The 19,857-nt window shown below is 38.1% G+C and overlaps 1 protein-coding gene across 8 annotated transcripts in view; it reads left to right on the top strand.

The window, feature by feature from the left end:
- Positions 1–19,857, top strand: part of trip12 (thyroid hormone receptor interactor 12) — a 63,490-nt gene that overhangs the window by 34,808 nt on the left and 8,825 nt on the right. For 6 of the 8 annotated variants that reach the window (XM_016515814.1, XM_016515760.1, XM_016515768.1 and 3 more), the window contains 34 exons: positions 2,358–2,494; positions 2,652–2,735; positions 3,185–3,280; positions 3,379–3,530; positions 4,557–4,592; positions 4,766–4,861; positions 5,259–5,351; positions 5,601–5,762; positions 6,010–6,078; positions 8,071–8,236; positions 8,399–8,516; positions 8,735–8,891; positions 8,975–9,128; positions 10,230–10,458; positions 10,686–10,804; positions 10,974–11,178; positions 11,284–11,384; positions 11,607–11,781; positions 12,345–12,486; positions 12,726–12,917; positions 13,299–13,450; positions 13,788–13,945; positions 14,031–14,104; positions 14,224–14,423; positions 14,563–14,690; positions 14,799–14,950; positions 15,171–15,313; positions 15,414–15,570; positions 15,693–15,791; positions 16,489–16,603; positions 16,725–16,879; positions 17,971–18,135; positions 18,243–18,407; positions 18,500–18,613. In XM_016515814.1, the coding sequence (XP_016371300.1) occupies positions 2,358–2,494; positions 2,652–2,735; positions 3,185–3,280; positions 3,379–3,530; positions 4,557–4,592; positions 4,766–4,861; positions 5,259–5,351; positions 5,601–5,762; positions 6,010–6,078; positions 8,071–8,236; positions 8,399–8,516; positions 8,735–8,891; positions 8,975–9,128; positions 10,230–10,458; positions 10,686–10,804; positions 10,974–11,178; positions 11,284–11,384; positions 11,607–11,781; positions 12,345–12,486; positions 12,726–12,917; positions 13,299–13,450; positions 13,788–13,945; positions 14,031–14,104; positions 14,224–14,423; positions 14,563–14,690; positions 14,799–14,950; positions 15,171–15,313; positions 15,414–15,570; positions 15,693–15,791; positions 16,489–16,603; positions 16,725–16,879; positions 17,971–18,135; positions 18,243–18,407; positions 18,500–18,613 (4,660 nt within the window). The remainder of the gene's footprint in view (positions 1–2,357; positions 2,495–2,651; positions 2,736–3,184; positions 3,281–3,378; positions 3,531–4,556; positions 4,593–4,765; positions 4,862–5,258; positions 5,352–5,600; positions 5,763–6,009; positions 6,079–8,070; positions 8,237–8,398; positions 8,517–8,734; positions 8,892–8,974; positions 9,129–10,229; positions 10,459–10,685; positions 10,805–10,973; positions 11,179–11,283; positions 11,385–11,606; positions 11,782–12,344; positions 12,487–12,725; positions 12,918–13,298; positions 13,451–13,787; positions 13,946–14,030; positions 14,105–14,223; positions 14,424–14,562; positions 14,691–14,798; positions 14,951–15,170; positions 15,314–15,413; positions 15,571–15,692; positions 15,792–16,488; positions 16,604–16,724; positions 16,880–17,970; positions 18,136–18,242; positions 18,408–18,499; positions 18,614–19,857) is intronic. The other 2 variants (XM_016515805.1, XM_016515799.1) reach the window with 2 other exon arrangements.

Below are 19,857 nucleotides of genomic sequence, written 5' to 3'. Positions count from 1 at the left end.
GAGGGGGGCATCAGGTGAGCAAGCTAGTGAAACGTTGCACGGGCAAAAGAGAAGGTCTGCACACATCCAAAAAACGTATTTTAAATGCAAAATTGATTTTCATGCGCTCTAAATACTTTTTTCTTTGCGAAACGAACATTTTCTCCACAAAACTCAGATCGCGCGCGTGCAAAATGCACTTTTGTGCGCTCAAAATATGATCTTTCGCGCGCAGAATTGTGGCAGAGATCTAAGCCTATACTCTCTCCCCACTTGCTCAGCAGTGTTCTGTGGTAACTGCAGGTGGGTGTTCCTGTTCGGTTACTTACTTTACTGGAACTTCCAGTTAGGTCTGGGCGATATGGCAAAAAATTAAATCTAGTTTTTTTTTTTTCAGAACGTTTGACCGATTCTCGATTTTTAACAAGTCAACTTGAAAATGTAACTACAACATGATTCAAGTAACTTTTTCTTTAATAACCCTCTAGTTAAAAAAAATTCTATTCCAAGTGCACCACACCTGAAGTTGTCAACATGATGTAAATGTTAAACAAATAAATCACTTGTTAAATATCTTTGCAAAAAAATCTTTGCATTTTTTCAAAAAAACAATTCAAACTACAATTACATCTTGTACAAACTTCTTATACATATTATATGTTCAGAAATAATACAAGGAAAATGCTTTAAAAAAAAAAATCTCAAGTCAAGGTAATTCAAATTCAAAATGACTGAAGATAAAACACCAGTAGACTATTAACTATAAATGCTCTGTAAAAACAATGAACTGCAGCTTTCAGCCTGTCACCATGATGCAAACATAAAATATCATACATACAGTAGTAGTTCTTTACATGTTTTCATTCGATTGCGCTGCTTTTCCATTGTTTTTTTCTATGTAAAATTGGACGCGTTTGACTGTTGCGCTCACGTTTCTTGCATCGTCTCATGCATGAAACGGCATTCTAAAAACGCGGTGCTCAAGTTAAAAGAACTTCAAACCCAACCCCCATCTTCCTGCATTTTTTCCTATTCGTCAAAGTGTCTAATTCTAATGTTTGGTAATATTTCTATTCAAAATTGTGATTCCTTGATTTATAAAAAATAAAATCGTGGCAAAACATTAAATTCGAATTAATCGCTAAAATCTGAAAAATCACCCAGCCCTACTTCCAGTTCATCCTCTTAAGAAATTTGATACAATGTTTTGGAATATCCTGATTATAATTCAGGGCTCGCAAAATTTCAAAATCCTTGGTAGCACTTCCGGCAGGCATTCTTCAGATTTTGGTAGCCCAAATTGAATTTAACTAGCCCAAATAAAAAAGACATCGGCTGAACTTCACTGCGGACAAATCAGCATGATCAAAAACTTCTGTGATTTGTATTTTTTCAATCTTTAAGTACCCCATGTTAATAAAGTTAACATTAGCCGGCCTTATATCACGTTATTTATTATTTATCAGAGCTGTTGAAACCAGATTCATATCAGAGTCAATTCAGCATGCTTCTGTTTTTAAAATAAAACCAGATAATCCACACATAAGATCAAATCAACAGATGCACAAGTATATTGGATGAAGCCCATGTACATTAAGTATAGATGTTTACATAGAGATTTTCAGTGAGGGAATGAACAAATATCCTGCACATTATAGGCTATTCATACTTCCATATAAAACTCCATGTGATCACCTAAATATGAGCTACTGATAATAAAAACTACTCAAACAAACCTTATCCAGGCCCATTTTAGTTTTAAACACAAAGAGCACTAAAAAGATGTCACTTTTTTATTTTATCACTAGTTTTATCACTATTCATGATAGCCCTTTGGGCAGCGAGGTGATATATTTTGGTAGGCCAACTGGAAGAAACAATAGCCCCGGGATGTCAGGCTAGCGATTTTGCAAGCCCTGATAATTGGCTAAGTCTCATTTAAAGCCAAACACCACACCTGTCACCTCATTACATCAAAAAAATATTCAGTTATTGCTGCATTTTAATATAAAACATTGCAATTTATTTGTAATCTTTTTATAAAATGACTCCACGTCATGCCTAACAACACTCCCGTAGTTCTGAAATCGTGTAAAGGCCCATTCATACCAAGAACGATAAATCTAATGGTTAACAATATTAGCATCCATACCGATGATAACGTTCTGTTTCTTATGAGTGTGTGCTACAGTTATCGCTTTAAACGCTTGCACTCTTTAAAGTTTGGTTGATTCTGTGCTGGTTGGCTATGGACATTTAATTAAAGTAAATAGTTGTTTTTGATAGTTTGGCATCATTTCAGTGTAGTATGTGTGGATATGCACATTTTAATGACAATATTGGTCTTTCCTTCTCCTTGTTGTTCCTTTTCTTTCTAGTCGGCGAGGCTCAGGCCTGGGCAAGCGCGGGGCAGCCGAATCTCGCCGACAGGATAAAATGGCCGACTCCGACAACAATCAGGATGGGGCCAATTCATCGGCCGCGCGCACAGAGGAGACACCACAAGGGGCGTCAGGTAAGAGAGCAGCAGTGCCATGAGATTTTACTATATATTGTATGTGATACTATGACTCTGTATGTGTTGAGCACAATGACAGTGTCTTAATGTCAGCATGAAATGTTTTATTCTATGTCTCGGCCTCCTATGCTCATTTTCTCTCTCTGTTGTGAAGCGTCTAGCTCAGTGGCTGGAGCTGTTGGCATGACCACCTCTGGAGAGAGTGAATCAGATGACTCTGAAATGGGAAGACTGCAAGGTATGTTTGCTTTACCTGTTACATCATTAATTGTAGTGTTTTCTAAAAAAAAGATTTTTAGATGTTTGTGAAGATAATATAATTGTATCTTCAGAGATATTGTTATTCTGGGCAGCCGTAAGTAATTTAATATCTTTAATCACTTAAGTTTATTAAAAAAAAATCGTGTGTAGGATGTTTGGGTGCCACTAGCAGCTCAAATGGGTCAATTCTCAACATTATTGACTGTGATTGGAGTATTTAAAACAAAAAAAAATTTTCTTCATGAAATACTGGTAGTGTGTGCTGTAAACATGTTCTTTTTTCACAGAATTATTGTCACAATACACAATTTTTCTACTCTTTCTAATCTTTCTTTTTAAATTTTTTTGTTGACATCAAAGTGTAATGAAACCGAAACATCTAGTTGTGTGTAAGGTTTGACATTTCATTTTTTTCTCTCTCTTCAGCTCTACTGGAGGCCAGGGGCCTTCCTCCTCACCTGTTTGGCCCATTTGGACCCCGTATGTCTCAGCTGTTTCATAGGACCATCGGGAGTGGAGCTAGTGAGTGACATTGACTTATGTTTGTGTCATTTCTGTGGGATGATTGAGTATTTCCTCTGCTCAACATGTCTGTCTTCTGTCTCTCTCTGCACTTGCAGGCTCAAAGGCACAGCAGCTGCTGCAGGGGCTTCAGGCTACAGGAGACGAATCCCAGCAGCTCCAGGCTGCTATAGAGATGTGCCAGCTGCTAGTGATGGGTAATGAGGAGACACTGGGAGGATTCCCCGTCAAGAGCGTCGTACCTGCCCTGGTGAGTACTCTCCCTGCATCAGGAAATTCACCTGGAATTCATCTGGTTGTAGTTTATTCTGTCCAAGAACTGCCCTATTATTCAGGGAAGAAAAACTTATTCAAATGATCCACCAATGTAATGCTTCTAGTAATGCTTTGTATACATGGGTATTAAGCATTCACATTTACATTTAGTCATTTAGCAGACGCTTTTATCCAAAGCGACTTACAAATGAGGACAATGGAAGCAATAAAAATCAACAAAAGAGCAGTGTTATGCAAGTGCTATAACAAGTCTCAGTTAGCTTAACGCAGTACACGTAGCAAGGTTTTTTTTAAATAATATAATAAATAAAAAGAAAACAGATAGAATAGAAAAAGAATAGAGCAAGCTAGTGTTAGAGGTCTTTTTTGCTTTTGTTAATTGTATAATAAATGAAAAGAAAACAGATATAATACAAAAAGATTAGAAAGCTAGTGTTAGGTTTTTTTTTTATAAAGAAAACAAGCAGCAAATGAAATTAAGCACCACATTGGCATTTTTTTATTCAAACGTCTGCTATTTTTGTTTGTGAAAATCTACACAGTGTTGTTAACTTTATATTTTAAATGAATATGAATATAATCATTTTTAATTTTGACTCATCCCTTTAAAAAAAAAAAAAAATGGTTTATAGGCTGAAATTGATTATAGAAAGTTTATAGATTATTTAATTAAATGTTTTGTCAAAACTTGTATTATTTGAGTTGTTTAAATGGTTGATTATTATAATTTTTTTTAATTTTTTATTTATTTATTTTTTTGATAAGTAATTTTCCTCTTCAGGATCCTGTAGTAGACAGTGCCCTAACCTACCCAAATGGTATTAATTTTATTTGTGCAGGTCTTAAATCTTAAAATCCCTTAAATTGGGTTTTAAAAACCTTGGGTTGTTCTTTCTAAAATTCATAATCCAAGAGATAAACAACCTCCTTCGAGAGTGAAGCATGCTCTCTTGTCTTTCTGTTCTTACCCTCATATCCTATTCTCTTCTTCTGTTTGCAGATCACACTGTTACAGATGGAGCATAATTTTGATATTGTGAGTATAAATGGGTGCGTGTGTCCATGCACAGTCAGAACAATTGTGCGAGCCGATCAAGGCCAACTGCAGTGAATCTATCACCTGCCAATGATTTCAACAGGCATTCAATTTTTACACTTAAAATTAGAGAATAACGTAATAACTGTTCACCCCATGTGTCCTTCCTGCAGATGAATCATGCATCTCGCGCCCTCACCTACATGATGGAGGCTCTGCCGCGCTCCTCGGCTGTGGTGGTAGACGCCATCCCTGTCTTCCTGGAAAAGGTAAATGGCACCTCACTGTTCCTTTGAGACCTGGCTGCCAATTATGTGGATGACATAATTAAAGGTGCTATATCAAGGAAAGCAGGTTTTTCTTTTGAAATAATAGTATAAATATAGACATTGAATGTCACAATTTAAAATTTTACAAAATACAAAATTTTACCCCACTCACTTTTAACCAACTAAGTTACAAAAACAATTTCTCATCAAAACAAGTTATAACATCACAACCACATTCACGTATAACCACTTGTATTTACATATTCAGTGTTCGCCAACTTGATGGGAGTGTGACATTTCACATGTGAAGAAGTTAAGCAATCATGAAAGAGGTTATCTTTAAAAGAGGTGTCTTTGTGTTTGTTGTCTCAAAACCATGTTTCCCTTGTGTCCACAGCTTCAGGTAATACAGTTTATCGATGTGGCAGAGCAAGCCTTGACCGCCCTGGAGATGTTGTCACGGAGGCACAGCAAAGCCATCTTACAGGCTGTGAGTACTGATGCTTTCTGAGTGTCGTGTTAAATGCTAGATCAACCAATATGATAAGACACCAGTCAAACTGAATTAAATGTAATAATTTAATTAGCACTAAAAAGTTCCAAGCATTAATATAGAGTAGAAGTGCGGACACAGATGTGCTTTGAATGTGGAAACTGTTCTGTTGGGCCCATTTTATTTTATTACAGAAAATGACAATCCACTAAGGCTGTGCTGTTTTTTTAAACTGTTTCTCTGTAGGGAGGTCTAGCTGACTGTTTGCTGTACTTGGAGTTCTTCAGCATCAATGCTCAGAGGAACGCATTAGCCATCGCTGCTAACTGCTGCCAGAGCATCACGCCAGATGAGTTTCACTTCGTCGCTGACTCTCTGCCCCTGCTCACTCAGAGACTCACACACCAGGTGATGAGCTGAAGCACAGCAGACATCTCATTCACATTTATAAGAGCAGACAAATTGATGTCATGTCTGGATCTGTAACACAAATATTAACACCCACAAGGACGTAAGCAATATGTTTACCGTAGTGTGGCTGGTGTGAATCTCAACTGGTTGACAGTCAGATGCTGGACTTTGGGTGTAAACAATAAAATCAACACAACTCTAACTCAGATGAATCAGCATTTTTATTATGAATTCTGTTTTACAGGATAAAAAATCTGTCGAAAGCACTTGTCTCTGTTTTGCCAGGCTGGTGGACAACTTTCAGCATGAGGAGGTGAGAAATGATACACACAAACACGGCAAATCTTATTAACCTTAAACCTTTGTCTGATCAATTTGAACAAATTGGCTTATTTAAATGGTTAATTTCAATAAAAAGAAATACAGTTAATATGAGTTATCACATACTGTTCTCAGGAGTCCACAATCAAAATCGAAAAGGATGAGTTTGCAGATTTGTTTTTGTTTTTTTTAGCTTTGTATTGTTACAATGTCGGTAGCATATGTACTAATTGAACAGTGTGTATTCTTTCTCCATGTTACCTGTACCCAGATATCCACGTTTATTTGTCAGCAGAATGCATTATTTTGTGTCACCTGGGGCTTTCATTAAAACTACAGTTTGTACATCCACTTTTTTTATATATTCCTACCTACGTACAGAAAGGTGGTGATAAAATCAAAAACGAATTGTGGGTGTTGAAGCTTTTGGCAAAAGGGACACAGCTATTGGAGTCCACAATCAAAATCGAAAAGGATGAGTTTGCAGATTTGTTTTTGTTTTTTTTAGCTTAATATTGTTACAATGTCGGTAGCACATGTACTAATTGAACAGTGTGTATTCTTTCTCCATGTTACCTGTACCCAGATATCCACGTTTATTTGTCAGCAGAATGCATTATTTTGTCACCTGGTGCTTTCATTAAAACTACAGTTTGTACATCCACTTTTTTTATATATTCCTACCTACGTACAGAAAGGTGGTGATAAAATCAAAAACGAATTGTGGGTGTTGAAGCTTTTGGCAAAAGGGAATGCCACAGCTCTTTTTTTCTGCTTTATTTTAGTCATGTTTAGTCATCTTGCCTGCAGTGAATTAGCTTTTTTGTTTGTTTTTTCAAACTGCTTTCCATTCTTGTTTCCATGCGTTTTAGCAGATAATGTTTGTTGCTATATCTCACCATTATTTATTAGCTAGCAGCCTTAATTTAATTTGTGAGAGATCAACTGATTCATATAAATGAGCAGCATGTGGGTTTTTTTCTTTATGTAATTAGAAATACATGTTTCCTCATAAAGAATATTTCAGAATTCCTGAGATAAATACTACAAAATGTGTATCTCAGATTTCATATCTATGAATTTTTTCCCATATATTTTCAATTTTCTGGAAAACCTAATTTTTTCAAACTGCTAGACCGTTCTTCTGATCTTCACAAAATTCTATACCATGAATTTTCACAGTAGTTCGAGACCTTGCTGGCAAGTATTTATCAAAATAATTTGGGTGCATTGAAGTGTTGCAGAGATGCAAGCTAATTAGTTGGTCTAATGTTGCGCATTTTGACCCCAGAGTCTGAACTCTGCAGCCGTATGAGCAATCAAGTTGAAAATGGGTATACATTTTCTTTTTTCTAAAATTAAATTTCATCAGCTTATAACATGAAATCTGAATGGTTGACTGTTATCAAATTTAGCAGATATGCATTTAGATTAAGCTGTGTTTTAAATTTGGTGAGAATCAAACAAGCACTAGGAAAACTAATTCCATTAATTCAAAAAATAATTTCATTAAAAATTACAAATGCTTTATGAATCACTTTAAACAAATGAGTCAAAAGAACTTGTTTGTGCATTGGCCGTACCTACTCTGGTATGCGAAACTTTTTTGTGCATTCAGTATGACCTCATTAACCATTGCCCTCAAGTTGAAAATGGGTATACATTTTCTTTTTTCTAAAATTAAATTTCATCAGCTTATAACATGAAATCTGAATGGTTGACTGTTATCAAATTTAGCAGATATGCATTTAGATTAAGCTGTGTTTTAAATTTGGTGAGAATCAAACAAGCACTAGGAAAATGAATTCCATTAATTCAAAAAATAATTTCATTAAAAATTACAAATGCTTTATGAATCACTTTAAACAAATGAGTCAAAATAACTTGTTTGTGCATTGGCCGTACCTACTCTGGAATGCGAAACTTTTTTGTGCATTCAGTATTACCTCATTAACCATTGCCCTTGTGTGTCACTGTGTCACAGAACCTGTTACAGCAGGTGGCGTCACGGGACCTGCTGACCAACATCCAGCAGCTGCTGGTGCTCACCCCACCCGTGCTCAGCTCCGGCATGTTCATCATGGTAGTGCGCATGTTCTCTCTCATGTGCTCCAACTGCCCATGCTTGGCCGTGCAGCTCATGAAACAGAGTAAGTCACTCACATGCACTAATTAGTTTCTATTAAGAAATGAACACCCAACACTGAATGTGGTGTTTAATAGCAGTTTGTTTTTTCACATATCAAGATGAACGACTCGTGGCCCGTTTTACAACTCCAAGTAAATGTTTATTGAGTGTGTTTTGTGTTCAGATATAGCAGAGACCCTGCGTTTCCTGCTCTGTGGAGCATCTAATGGGAGCTGTCAAGAGCAGATTGACCTTGTTCCCAGAAGCCCCCAGGAGCTTTATGAACTCACCTCACTCATCTGGTGTGTATTGTTTTAATAAACCTCTCCTCGATTTGTGTGGTTCTGTCAGTGGCCTCTGATTAACATGCTCTGAGTAAATGGAGACTCAGATTGGAGGAATTATTATGAAGCATAAAGGATTAGTTCACTCCAAAATGAAAATTGTGATCTTTGCTCACAATTCAGCAGAGGAAACCGTAATGAGTGTGTTTGATAACTCTTTTATCGCTCTGCCGTAGTGAGCTGATGCCATGTCTGCCCAGAGAGGGCATCTTTGCGGTTGATGCCATGCTAAAGAAAGGCAGTGCCCAGACCACGGAGGGTGCCATCTGGCAGTGGAGAGATGATAGGGGCCTGTGGCACCCGTACAACCGCATTGACAGCCGCATCATTGAAGTATGTTGATGTAGTTAGCGTGGCATTCAGAAGTGCTAATGATTCAGAATCTCCATTCGATCTTAATTGCTCACTTTTTTCAGACTGCACACCAGAACGGAGAAGATGAGATAAGTCTGTCGACACTCGGCCGTGTCTACACAATCGACTTCAACTCTATGCAGCAGATAAATGAAGACACTGGCACTGCCCGTGCCATTCAGAGAAAACCCAACCCTCTGGCCAACCCCACTACAGGTGCACATGCCACACTCATACTACACTAAATATTCTGGAAACATTTTCTACATTATGTTGCCTTACCACATTTGTGGCTGTCAAATAGAGGTCTTTTTTCAAATTGAGGGATTTTTTTCAGATATCGATAACTAAAATCGGAAAATATGGCAGAAAAAAAGTAATCAACAGTCATTTTTAAAATAAATATGAATGAAAAATGTAAAATAGTGCTGAACTTTATTAGACCAGTAATGACTTGTAATTATTAAGATAAATTAAAATGCACAAAAAAGAAAAAAAATGCTTGGCACTTTTGACACTGATGCTTTATTTTTATTTTTATTTAATATGAAATATATACTGTACAAGAAATTCCGAAAGACAAGAAATTGTCTTTTGAAGTAAGAGATTGAATGATCAAAAGCAGATAAGCTATTAACATTTGTCACGTTATTGGTTGATATAAACATTATAAAAGTTTGATGAACAAGATCTACTTCAACAGCGTGTCTTCTTTGGAGCGCATGTTTATTATATCAAATTGGATCACCCTCAACTCTGAATATGATCTACACAATTCATAAGTCATGGTTTTTTATACAAAATGGCAAATTATGGCGAAAATTATGTATCTAGCATTGACTTTGTAACATGTAAATCTTAACATTCAATTTGCTGTTATCCTCTAAATTTGTCAGCGAACATGCAGTACTCCAAGGCTAAAGTTCGTAAAAGACTTGCAAGTGTAGATAAGTAGAACCTTTCAACATAAACTGTCGGCGATTTTTTTTTGTTTTGTTTGTTTTTTTGCAAATAACCGATAGTTCCACAAAGCAGCTATCGGTGAAATTAATCTAGTAAAAGCAGTTGACCTCTGCTGTCAAATAATTCTGACTTGAGAAAAAAAGGTCCTCAAAGCACCCATCTGCACCATTTAATCGGCAGCTATGATGTATTGGACAGCCTCTACTGTCAAATAATTATGTCCAGTGGGAAACAAACACAATGAAATCAATGAACAGGGAATCTAATTTTGCTTCTATAAATGCGGCACATTACCAAATTATACAGTATATTTTGCGAGAATAAAATGGAGTAAAACTCAGTCTGCCTTCCCAGGAGGGCACTTGGAGGTGCGGCGAGAGGACGCACGAGCTCAGCTGATGAAAGAAGACCCTGAGCTGGCCAAGTGCTTCATAAAGACTCTGTTTGGGGTTCTGTATGAGGTGTACAGCTCCTCAGCTGGGCCTGCCGTCAGACACAAGTGCCTTAGAGCCATCCTCCGGATCATCTACTTCGCAGATGCAGAGCTGCTTAAAGACGTACTGCGCAACCATGCTGTGTCTAGGTCAGTCAGTAAATGCAGAGCTCTGTTTGAACGGCTGGACAAAACTTGTTTACTTTATAAAAATTAGTAAAGATTTCAAAGGATAAAGATGTTAATTTCATGTTAATTTCATTCGTTCATTTAAGTGAAGGTACGTGGCTTATGTGAAGCTTGTAAGAATGCTTGTCTGGTTTCAAGGTTGACTAATTCTGAGCTAATATGTGCAAATGTTTGAATTTCGTCTGTAGCCACATAGCTTCCATGCTGTCCAGTCAGGACCTGAAGATTGTAGTCGGCTCTTTGCAGATGGCTGAGATCCTCATGCAGAAGCTTCCAGATGTTTTCAGTGTTTATTTCAGGCGGGAAGGTACTGGATCTGGTTTTTATATAAGCTTCACACCAAACCTAATCAAATGACTAGCTGTGGCAGGATTACTGAAAAACAAAAAGTTGTCTCCAACATTACGTCATCACCTGCAAAAAAATATTTGATTACATTAATGCATTACACCCAACACTGCTCTTGTTCTGTTCAGGTGTAATGCACCAGGTAAAGAATCTATCTGAATCTGAGGTGTTCCTCATCAGTCCTCCGAAAGCGTGCACCAGCGGCACAGCTAGTCTTTGCACCACCACCATCACCACGGCAACCACTACAGCTGCCTCTAATGTCACACCCGACTTAGGCTCGCCCAGTTTCCAGCACAGCATGGATGACTCGCTGGACCTCAGTCCACAGGGGTATAGAGCCACTCTCACACGCACTGTTACTGATCGAGAGTTTGCAGGCTTGGTAACTAATGTCTTGCCATTTAAAGTTTAAAAACCGACCCCTCTGTTCTCTAGTAGGTTGAGTGATGTTCTCAAAAGAAAGCGCCTTCCTAAAAGAGGACCAAGGCGTCCAAAGTACTCCCCACCCAGAGACGATGACAAAGTGGATAATCAGGGTACATGGCACTCCTCGTGTTGAGAATTACAGTGGTGCCAAAAGTATTTGGACACTTGATGTTCTTTTTAATGCCAAAGACATTCAGACAGTTTTCAGTGCCTTTGAGTTCTGCTGCTTTTTAGTGTCATCATTTGTTTAAGAATTGCGAATGCTTCGTTACACTTGAACTTACTCACCTCATCATTATAATATCTCCTTACTCTGTGCATCTCCTCCACAGCTAAGAGTCCAACAACCACACAGTCCCCCAAGTCCTCTTTCCTGGCCAGTTTAAATCCCAAGACCTGGGGTAAGCTGGGGACTCAGACAAACAGTGCCAACTCGGAGCCCTCACGCACTGCAGGGGTCAGTGGTCTGGCACGAGTGCCGCCCAAGGACTCTGTTTCAAACAACAGGTAAAGCAACATGTTTTTCTATGTGTATGTTTCTCATCAATGTTGAAAACTGTTTTGTGCTGCTTAATATTTTTGTGGAAACTGTAATGTATATTTTTCAGGATTTTTTTTTTTATCAATTTGAAAGTTCAAAAGAATAGCATTTATTTGAAATGGGAATCTTTTGTAACATTATGAATGTTTTGTCCTTGCTGAATAAAAGTAGATATTTCTTAAAAAAAAAAAAAAAAGTAAAGCAATAATGTGTGTATGTACATTAATATATATATATATGTGTGTGTGTGTATACCCGGTATTCCCTACATTATAGGGACCAAAGTTCCCACAAGGATAGTAATACCAGTAAATTTGACCTTGTGGGGACATTTTTTTTTTGGTCCCTGTGAGGACACAAGCTTATAAATCATACAGAATTAAGGTTTTTGAAAATTAAAAAATGTAGAAAGTTTTATGTGAGGGGTATGGTTAGAGTAAGGGGATAGAAAATAAAGTCTGTACAGTACCATTACACCTATGGAATGTCCTCATAAAACATTTTTTTTTTTATCCCTGTGACATTTCAGGGATAAAATAAAGGCTTGGATAAAGGAGCAAGCCAGCAAATTTGTGGAGCGTTACTTTAATTCTGAAAGTGTGGATGGAAGCAACCCTGCACTGAACGTCCTGCAAAGACTCTGCACTGCCACAGAACAGCTGAACTTGCAGGTAACCCTGGACACAAAGTTAGCATTTGTAGCCATTATAAAGCAGTTATTATGCTAATTCTGTCATGCTGCCTTAGTGAAATGTTTTAACCATAGAAACAGTTAGCATGTTATAAAACACTTTATGATGCTGTCTGTCACTTAATATGTACAGTTTAGAGAGAAACCCATATTTGACTATTTTTTTGTCATCCAGTGGAAGGCATTCATTTTCTCAAACTGGTTTTATGCACATTTCAGGTGGACAGTGGTGTAGAGTGTCTAGAGGAGATAAGCAGTATTGTATCTGAATCAGACGTGTCCTCCTTTGAGATCCAGCACAGTGGGCTTGTGAAGCAGCTGTTGTTGTATCTGACATCAAACAGTGAACGGGACACTATCAGTAGAGACGAGAGAATCAAGAGGTTCCTGCATGTGTTCTTCGGCTGCCCGGTTAGTCACACTGTCAACCTCTGTGATTTTTACACTTGAAAAAACATATACAGCTTCCTGTCTCTCTCTTTCTGACTTTTCATCCAAGTACTATTAATAATTATTATTAGTTGAGCTACTGGCACAGCTTACCCCAAAGCATCCCTGACACAGAAATTTATAGAAATATTGTATGCCTTTTATATACTGTTAATTCCAGTATGAATTGTATATATATATATATATAGAGGGAGAAGAGAGCAAGGCAGCTCACTAGGTTTTGTAATAGCGTTAAACTTTTTTTCTTAGCGCTGAATGTATTTGACACGTTAATTGGGCTATTAGTTTGTAGTAGTCACTGGTGTGATCAGTGTGACTCGTTGTTTGTTATATGTGATTCAGATACCAGGGCAGGAACCTCTGGGACGTTTGGACCCAACAGAGAATGGCCCACTGCTGGCATTGGTGCACAAGATGAACAACTGCCTTAGTCAGATGGAACAGTTTCCTGTTAAAGTGCATGATTTTCCCAGTGGGAACGGCAACGGAAGCAGGTAATTCCCCCTGTGATATCTTCTTTAATGTTCTTGTTGTAAATACATCCATTTATCTTTGGCTTTCCTATTCTACTTTTTTATTATTGATTCAAACCAAAATATAATATTGTATAACAAATGAATGAGTCTGGCTTTTTGGTGTAAAAATTGTTTTAAAGCAGTTTAAAGTTTAAAATGGTAGTATAAACTTGCTTTATTTTTAATGGACTCACACAAAAAGAGATTATTACAAATAAATTGGCATTAGTGTAAAAAATAGCTGTTTAGAAAGTGATTTTCACCGGAGATTTAAAATCTTTTTATGTCATGCTAATTGTTATTCTTTTGTTTGCAGGGGTTCACAAGCCCTCAAGTTCTTTAACACACATCAGTTGAAGTGCCAGCTGCAAAGACACCCAGACTGCACCAATGTAAAGCAGTGGAAGGGCGGGCCGGTCAAAATTGACCCCTTGGCCCTAGTACAGGCTATTGAGAGATACCTTGTGGTTAGAGGTATACACACAAGAATCTGAACATGATGTTCTCTGATGATTTCTGAGTTCTCAGATGAGATGGTTGACTTTTGCTGTCTCCACAGGGTATGGAAGGATCAGGGAGGAGGATGAAGACAGTGATGATGATGGTTCTGATGATGAGATTGATGAATCTTTGGTACGGATGATTGTTTTCATGATAATGTTTACTTAGTAACTATCATCAAAATGACATATTTTGTCAAGTATGCAATTATTATTGTTTTTAATTCTGTGGTCTCTAACCGTTTCCCAAAGGCTGCCCAGTTCTTGAATTCTGGGAGTGTACGTCACAGACTACAGTTCTATATAGGAGAGCACCTGCTGCCGTACAACATGACTGTTTATCAGGCCGTCAGGCAGTTCAGCTTACAGGCCGAGGAGGAGCGAGAGAGCACAGATGATGAAGCAAATCCTCTGGGGCGGGCTGGCATCTGGACCAAAACACACACTATATGGTACACAACTTACATGCCAGAAACTACACAATCACTAATGTTGGGCCTTTTCCATGAATGTGATGCAAGTCTGCAACCCTATTATTTGCCCTGTTTTGTATTCATAATGTGTTAATATATGCTTGTTTGTGTAATGCAGGTATAAGCCAGTCAGAGAGGATGAAGAGGGCTGTAAAGACGCTGTTGGAGGGAAGAGGGGTCGTGCACAGACGGCTCCCACTAAAACCTCCCCTCGAAATGCCAAGAAACAGGATGAACTGTGGCATGGTAGGGAACTATTATGTGCATTTGTGTACTGACAACCTACAAAAGCTGTATAGGAGTTTAATAAGGAACTTCATCTTTAGTCAGACTATGGTGTTTGTGTGTTTCCAGAGGGTGTGTGTCCCAGTGTGACAAACCTATTAGAGTCATACCTCATTAGTGATCCTCCAGAGGGCATCACTTTTGATGACCCTTCAATGGAGGTGGTTCTGCTGCTGAGGGTCCTGCACTCCATCAGTAGATACTGGTTCTACCTGTACGATGTGAGTACCATGTTCAAGAACACTTCCATTCATACAAAAGCACAGGTACAATAACGGAACCTTTATCAGAATTTTTTTATGCAAAGTACTTTTTTTTTTCTTCCCCCGTTTGATTTTAGTGTGAAATGTGACCTGGATGTGTTTCAGTGAGATCCACCCAATAATAAAACACCCAAACAGTGTAGATTTCTTCTTAACTTTTTATCTCTCTTTTTCCCAGAATGCTGCATGTAAGGAGATCATTCCCATTGGTGAATTTATTAACAGTAAACTGACAGCAAAGGCCAACAGACAGTTGCAGGATCCGCTGGTCATCATGACAGGGAACATTCCCACCTGGCTCACTGAGCTCGGCAAAACCTGGTACTGCAAACTCTTCATTTTACTATTTTTAATAATGCAGTCTTGAACTTCCCCGGAGTCTGTTCTGTACTTTTTACACCTCTAATCTTCTCTCCTCTAGTCCATTCTTCTTCCCGTTTGACACACGGCAGATGCTCTTCTACGTGACTGCGTTTGACCGCGATCGTGCCATGCAGCGTCTGCTCGACACCAACCCAGAGATTAACCAGTCCGACTCACAAGACAGCCGTGTCGCTCCACGCCTTGATAGGAAGAAGGTTGCCCTAAAATTCCTGTTTAAGCATTTGCAAGCTGTAATTGCTTCATATATGCCATAGCAGTGGTATGTTTTAACAAACAACTTTCTAACATTCTCTTATTCTTTGTTTTGTATGTCTAGAGAACGATAAACCGTGATGAGCTCCTGAAGCAAGCAGAGTCAGTAATGCAAGATCTCGGGAGTTCCAGAGCCATGCTGGAAATTCAATACGAGAACGAGGTATGCATGACCGACAATTAGGCCAGAAACATAATCTATATAAATACACAGACACAAATTCTTGACCAGTGCATTTCAGCCGTATCGTGTGTGTTCTTGCGTTACTGTGTTACAGTAACAAATAAGAAGCCCTGCGGAAGTGTTGTTATTCTGGTAACTCGCTATAAACATACTGATAGTTTAACTTGCTCAGCAAGATTCTCTACAAACCACTACTTCACCATGACAGTAGTGCCTAAAAGAGAAACTTGACTGTAAAAGATATTTTATGTAAATACGGCTATGGTGCCCCTAGTGGCAGTGCTTAGAATGCAAAACAATGTGAAATCAAACCTGTGCAGCTAGTAACAGTTGTTTATGTACTGTTAAAACATCCATTAATCACTTATACACATGGTTTCGTTCTCACTGTCACCCTTAAGTCCTATATTTATGTATATTTGACTATTTTTAGTGTGATTTGTTTAATCTGAACTGCAAAAAAAAAATGTAATTCTGATTTTTCAGAACCAATCCAAAATTCAATTATATAAAGTTTTAGATGTGGTAAAATAATAATTGCCACCACTGTTATTTCACAAGCCCATTGAGTGTATTTCAGCCAGTGCAAGTTTAAATAAGTGTGTCTGTTTCTGATAAGAGTCCACTTTTCTGTCAGTCTTGTTTGATTTATATCGGTCTTCTCTCTGTGTCTCAGGTGGGAACAGGTCTCGGCCCTACGCAAGAGTTCTATGCTCTGGTGTCTCAGGAGTTGCAGAGGGCCGATTTGGGTCTTTGGAGAGGAGAGGAAGTCTCTCTTTCCAACCCTAAAGGTAACTGATATATTTGTCAAAATAATTTTGTGCACTGTTTCCAGTGTAATGCAAATGACAGAGCATTCTACTGCTCTTCACTAAGTTTGTCTCTTCTCTCTGTCTGTCTGTCTCTGAGCAGGGAGTCAGGAGGGTACCAAATATATGTTCAGTTCCAGAGGGTTGTTTGCTGTACCGTTTGGACGAACTACCAAACCAGCTCACATCGCCAAGATCAAAATGAAGTTCCGTTTTCTTGGGAAACTCATGGCTAAAGCGATCATGGACTTCAGATTGGTATGTTTATTCATGACAAAATGACTTGAGGACAATAAGAAAAAAATAATTAATTCACTACTTCAGAAATATAAAATTAAGCCCCTTCATATATTTTTATGCCTTTTCTAATTTCCTTTTTCTTTTAAGTATTTCAGCCTTTTAATTAAAGTTTTTGTTCATTACAATCTCAGAACATTTTTTACATTTATTTATTTAAATTAGGGGTGTTGCAATATACCACTATCAAAGACATGGTATTAAAAAATTAAATATTGATATGTGAAAACTACACATTTGATAGCATAAATAATCTAGCACTAGTAACAATCTGGTTGACACTCCTACATAGTAGTAGGTGGCAGTATTGCACCTTAATGCTGGTTGCCACCATCATAAAATGGAAAGAAGACCACGCAGTGTGTAGCTTTAACTGCCAAACAATATCATGTCAGAGTAAATGATGGTTGAAATCAAGACACCCGCACCCGAAAAAAGTTGGCTTGCCAGTGTGGGAGTTTTTGGGATTCCGTAAAAAGACAGGTGTTAGACATTCCTGTCGGCAGGAAGTGCCAATCAACACCAAGTTCTTTTCGTGCACTTTTGTAAAGTTATAGTTACAAACTCACTCTCTGCCTTCTTACACTCGTATTTAAAGTGTGATAAAAGTTGAGGAATTTGAGTGAAGTTATTTTTCCAAACTTCTGTAGATACTTAAAGTGTGATAAAAGTTGAAGAGGAATTTGAGTGAAGTTATTTTTCCAAACTTCTGTACATACAGCAATAATATCATTATTGTGAAGTCTTTTGGGCATTATAGTGAAAATGACACCATGACACCTTCCTCTTCTGCTGGTAAATTAGTCATAAGATAACTAACATCATCACTGCAACACACACACACACACACACACACACCTACCCAGCATCAGCTCCAGCTCTGGTTTTTGTTTGCACAGAACGCTCTCTGGCAGTTTTCTGGAATGAAAGCTTAGTGTAAATGTAGCTACTATCTTTTTGATTTTATAATTTAATACCTCCAGACAAAAAAAGAGAAAAAAATAATATCGTGTCATTGAATCTTGTTAATTAAGATGTGTTTTTGTCTCTAGTTGGACTTGCCTCTAGGTTTGCCATTCTATAAGTGGATGCTGAGGCATGAATCCTCCATCAGCTCTCATGATCTGGTCAACATTGATCCTGGCGTTGCCAAATCCATCCAGCACCTGGAGGACATCATCCGCCAGAAGAAGAGAATAGAGCAGGACAGATCACATGTGAGCACTGACCCCTCAGAGACACGAAACACCAAAAACAACATCTCAAAACCAACCGACATCTGGAAATTTTTTTGTGTCGTATTGTAACTGTCTGTATTTGTCAGACACGGGAGACCCTACAGCAGGCCTTGGAGAGTCTCAACATGAATGGCTGCTCGGTGGAAGATCTGGGCCTGGACTTCACTCTGCCTGGATTCCCAAACATCGAGTTGAAGAAAGGGGGCAAAGACGTGCCAGTCACCATTCACAACCTGGAGGAATACCTCAGAGTAGGGGACTGAATAACCTGACACATGTCATCATTTATGTAGCTTGAACAAACCGCTCTAACTTCATCGCCTCTTGTTCTGTCTGTCTGTAGTTGGTGGTCTACTGGACGCTCAATGAAGGCGTGTCTCGGCAGTTTGAGTCGTTTAGGGAAGGATTTGAGTCTGTCTTCCCTCTGCAACATCTGCAGTGCTTCTATCCTGAAGAGGTGAGCACTTTCTCTCCTTTCATCAGTTTAGTCATTCAGTTTAAAGGCCACGGATAGCTGCTACATTTGCTTTATTCTTTACATTGCACAGTTGTAGTACAAGTTTTAGATGGTGTGCCAAAGGGGACACGAACTAAGAAATCCGAATTTCCCTAATCTTTTGACACATAAGTAGACATTGTTTTGATATGCAAGGACTGTGTACAGTTAGGTGCTCTTTGTCACAAAATCATGTATTGCTGTTTATGCGTCAGTAAATCAAGCCAGTGACTAAGCTGTCAACTTCACACTGTTCTTCTTATTTTCAATAAAATCATATGCAATTAATCTGATTAATTTATATACAGAAAGCAATCAAAGAATGCTCCCCCCTTATAATCACTGGAGCTGTCAGTCTTTTTTTTTTTTTTAAGCAAAGCGAGCTCTCGCCTGTCCTGTTATTATCAATGGCACTGTCATAATTACACTGAATAGCTGTACAATTGTTTTTTTTGTTGTTGTTGCGGTAAAGCAATCTGCCCTTTTCGTGGAATTTCATACCTGCTTACCAAACTTGCATACTGTAAGAACAGAAGTTTGGGGGGACTGTGGGAAAGAAACAAGCCATTTACCTTAGAAGTCAGTGTACCATCAGAATGATTTTGAAACTGATATTTCAAGGTAAAAAAAAAAACTGAAAATAATATTAATCCAAAGTATGAATAGGGCTGGGCGATATAGCTAAAAAATTTATCAACGATATAATGTTTCATATCGTTCGGTATCGATAATTATTGACATTTTTTTATAACCTTTTTTAAAATAAAGAGCAATAGAATTTTTTTTTATTTAACCACTGTATTTTTAAAAAGCAAAAACAAACACTCTTCTTCGATCCATGAATGTTTCTCTCAGTTATTGTGCGCGATGTCATTTCACAGTCTGAAACGTCTGTCATAGCAAATCAACACATGCTGTTGTGAATAATTAAGCGAAGCGTCTTCTCATAGGATAAGAACACGCAGTCTCATGATAATTTAGACACCGACGCGTCATCGATGTACTATTAGTCCATTGCCCCGTCACAAATTGGGACGTCAACACAATGTAGATTTTAAACCCGGAAGATGAAAATAGTTCAAAAAAGCTTAAAATTAACCAGTTTTCTCCAACAGTTAAAATTATCGGATGCTAACATTGTCTTCTATGATGTGCAACACAAACACCTCTGCTAAAATCTCAGAAAAAGTAGTCTGGGGTTTCAT

This window comes from Sinocyclocheilus rhinocerous, unplaced genomic scaffold (assembly GCF_001515625.1).
Source record: "Sinocyclocheilus rhinocerous isolate Xijiao unplaced genomic scaffold, SAMN03320098_v1.1 scaffold943, whole genome shotgun sequence".
Classification (NCBI taxonomy): Eukaryota; Metazoa; Chordata; class Actinopteri; order Cypriniformes; family Cyprinidae; genus Sinocyclocheilus; species Sinocyclocheilus rhinocerous.
This window is presented reverse-complemented; position numbering and strand designations above follow the sequence as displayed.